A 3,975-nucleotide genomic window follows, 5' to 3' on the forward strand; every position below is an offset into this window, starting at 1 on the left:
ATTTACAGAATAGGACTCATCTACAAATTTATCCAATAAAGTGTGATAAATTTTATTCATTATTTGTTTGATTTCCTTGTTCTTATTATCATTCTAAGAAATATAATTACAGATATAATTATAATTAAAATATCTAGGAAATAAAAAATGTCAAATGAAAATATCCTTACTTCTTTTAATTCTTTAGAATCTGTAATTTTTTCAGTAGTACTACATTGTTCGGAAAATTTAAGCACTTTATCTTCCAATATTGTTATTTCTTCTTGATATCTACTATTAAGTTCTTTTGTTTCTTCCAAATTTTTTTTCATATTACAAAATGCAGTATCGGAATTTTTTAGAGATGCATTTAATTCTTTAATAATTTTATGCAAGTTTTCATTATCTTTTATTAAAGATTCTTTTTTAACTTCAAGATCTTTTACTTGTTCTGTACAAAATATACTTAATTTACATATATATTTTAACGCGCAACTAATAATATACAAGTATTCATATTACCTTTTGCTTGTTTTAATTCTTTTTCCAATAAACTCATTCTGTCTTTTATTTCATTTAACTCTATAAAACTATCACTAGTCATGTCAATATTTTTAGATAATTGACTATCCTTTTCTCCAGATGTATCCATGGCTAACAACATTTTCAAAGTAGCATCTAAAGTCGTTTTATCTTTTATAGGAGTTGTAGCATTTTGAATTTCAAAATGATGAAACTATAAAAGATATGTAATAATATTTTAATAAATAATATATAATTTATTCGATAGAATATGTACCTTATCCAATAATTTTTGTACATTATCAGCTATTTTAGACATTCCCATTCTGAGTTCTGCATTTGTCATTCTAGTTTCAGACAATAATATATTTAACCCTGGATCTATTATTGTTGGTATTGTTGAAGTTACAGTTTGTGATTGTAATGAATATATCTGACCATTCAAAGTGACAATATTTGGCTATAATAAATCTAAATATTAATTTTAAAGGATGCTAATTATCGTTTATAAATCAATTTTTCGAAAAAAATTTAATTTATATACTTGTATTTGTGTGGGAGACCATTGAGGAGAAGTAAATACAGATGAATTAACAAAAGATTTACAAGGAGCATTCGTCGTCGATATTTCAGTTTTTAATTTTGATTTCTTGTATGAACTTTCCACTGGGGAATGTTTCTTTTGGAATTCTTCTTCTGACGATTCTATCTACAATGAAAAAAAAAAATCATTGAATTAAGATAAATTAAATTAAAAATATAAAATTAAATTATAAATATGTTGATTAAAATTACATTAAATATATTCACTTACTTTCTTTTGAATTTGAAATTTATTCGATACATCATCCTACAAATGTATATCTCATTATTTTTAATATAATTAAAATGTATTTAATGATTTTATTCAATTACACACATATTAATTAACACAATTAAATTAAATTTATACTTGAATATACCTCAGTATCTTCAGAATCTGTAGTGGTAGATGTAGGAATTTTTGGTAATATAGACTGTCCCATTTTAGCCATTCTTGATATAATAGAAGCTTTACCGCTTGTAATTGTATGCGAATGGACAGTTTCTGCAGGTGATTGTATATCCATTACTTCTACTTCTAATATAATATCTTTTTCTTTAGGAAATCCAGGTCCCAAACTAATCTGTAAAATAATTATATTTAAAATATACATATATTCATAATTCATTGATATTTGTTAAAAAATTTTCATGTAAAACCTGTTTATTGGGAGGTACAAATAAAATTCGTTTTAATCCTTTATTACTTTCTAAAAAAGTTTTTTCCCAATTATCATCCATAGATATTTCTACCGTCATTGTTTGAAATGTTGTAGGAATGTTTTTAAGGGGTTGTGTTATTTCTGTTACAATGAAATATTTGATAAATATATTATCCCCCTCTCTTGCCATTATATCTTTATTAGCAGGTGATAAATCCTGATAAAGTACATTTTCTATTTTTTTATTTTCTGAAAAATATCGAGCTAATCCTACTTCTTTAGCAAATTCTATACAGACATCATTATTTTCAAATAAAATTGACCAGTTTTTATTATTGCTATCATAATAACTTGAATAATTATTTGGTTGTATAATATATAAAAAGTTAGATGTCACGGTAACAATTGACACATGTTCTTGTTTGCTTTTATATAAAATAATTTGATATAATTTCGATGCAAAATTTCCTGTAAGAGCTATTCCAAGTTTTCCAATTGAAATATAAGCTCCGTTTTGTCTACAAATAACATTAATTATTATATGGAATATGAAAATGATAATTACAAAAAATAATAATAACAAAATAATAATAATAAAAAAATTCAATATAAAAACTTACAATTTAAATGCATGAACTGCTTTAGCTATTATAACTTCTGTTTTATTTGAAATTGTTTGAGTTAAAGTACGTGATGTATTTAATTTTTTAGAAACTTGTTTTGTCGAAGAACCACTATCTAATGTTTTAGCTTGTAATCCAAAAATAGCAGCTAAATTTGAGCTAGAAAATATTTATATATATATATATATATATATATATGTGTGTGTATATGTGTATGCCTATTTATCATAATATTATCATTTTTTGCAATTATTAAGCAATATTAAAAATATTAGTTAATATTAAAAATATTAAAAGTATTAAATAAAGATTAAAATAAATATAAAATATAACCTTACTTTAATTAATAATTTTTATATAAATATATTTTATATACATTAGATAGATACATTTTTTAACAATATATATATGATACATAATTAAAATTAATAATTTGTAAAAACATACCCTGCTGCTGGAAAAAAATCAGATTCATCATCATCGCGTAAAATTTTATCAAGATTTGGTATTTGATTTCCTATATTCATGTTTGAGTTAAATTTTTTAGGCGAAAAATTTTTTTTTAACACTAAAATAATAACAAAAATATAAATTTAAACTATTTGTAAATACAAACACTTAGTAAATGACAGTTTGTTACTTATACAAACTAAGTAGATAAACAATACTTACTCACATGATTGATAAAATCACTGATAGATGGCGCGATAAATTTCGTTAATAGAAAAGAGCTTGATAAAATAGAAAATATTAAAGTATAGAAATTTATTATAAAAAATGTGAAATACAAAATAAAAAAAAATATATAAATAATCGTAATATTAAATCGTTTTACATTTTATTCAATTTAGATTATACTAAAATTTATATAATGAATATTAAATATATATATCATTATCATATAATTATAGACAAAAAACGAGTTAAACGTGACATCTTACGAGATTATGCATATTACGTGTTCTGAAACTGACATCACGAAAGACATGTCAATGTTTTTTTGTGCAACAAACATGTGCATCATAATCTAAATATAGATGTAAGATTAAATCATTCAAAAAATATAAAGTAAATATCTGTATATATGTAAATATCTATGTTCAAAAAAATCTATTCAAGATTCATATAATATAGGATACTAGAAAGCCTTGATAAATACAGAAAAATTCGATTTAGATATAAGAAAGATTCATTTCTAAGATTATAATCATCATTTTTTATTTTATATTAATATCATGATTGACTGACTATTGATTTCTCGATATTTACAGATGTTAATTTCATTCCTACACATGCTTGGTCATTTTTTACGAATTCTCTCAAAAATTCCAAATTATCTCTGAAAAATATATTCATACTTGCAGTCAATTAGCCAATATTATGTTTTATAAAATATATAATTATATATAAATATATAAATAATTATATAATATACTATTGAAATTATCTATATCTTATATGTTATATAATTATACATTATATTATATTAAATAATAATAATAATAAGGTTCATTGCTTGTTAATAATGATTTCATTGCTTGAGATTGCTCGCGAAAATTTATTTATTTTCAAATAAATTTTTTTTTTATTGTATATTCAACTTTTGA

General features: G+C 22.0%; 1 protein-coding gene across 1 annotated transcript in view; it reads right to left on the reverse strand.

Annotated features, from left to right (window-relative positions):
• Nucleotides 1-3,173, reverse strand: part of LOC116186620 (FK506-binding protein 15) — a gene marked incomplete at its 5' end in the record, with an annotated part of 3,859 nt that extends 686 nt beyond the window's left edge. Inside the window, 11 exons of the mRNA XM_031514507.1 lie at nt 1-93; nt 171-430; nt 502-715; nt 779-961; nt 1,046-1,210; nt 1,316-1,351; nt 1,464-1,667; nt 1,744-2,263; nt 2,366-2,527; nt 2,816-2,936; nt 3,041-3,173. The exon at nt 1-93 is cut by the window's left edge and continues 31 nt beyond it. Of these exons, the coding sequence (XP_031370367.1) occupies nt 1-93; nt 171-430; nt 502-715; nt 779-961; nt 1,046-1,210; nt 1,316-1,351; nt 1,464-1,667; nt 1,744-2,263; nt 2,366-2,527; nt 2,816-2,936; nt 3,041-3,173 (2,091 nt within the window). The remainder of the gene's footprint in view (nt 94-170; nt 431-501; nt 716-778; nt 962-1,045; nt 1,211-1,315; nt 1,352-1,463; nt 1,668-1,743; nt 2,264-2,365; nt 2,528-2,815; nt 2,937-3,040) is intronic.
• Between the last annotated feature and the right edge of the window lie 802 nt (nt 3,174-3,975).

Source organism: Apis dorsata, unplaced genomic scaffold (assembly GCF_000469605.1).
Source record: "Apis dorsata unplaced genomic scaffold, Apis dorsata 1.3 scaffold_1040, whole genome shotgun sequence".
NCBI classification, from domain to species: domain Eukaryota; kingdom Metazoa; phylum Arthropoda; class Insecta; order Hymenoptera; family Apidae; genus Apis; species Apis dorsata.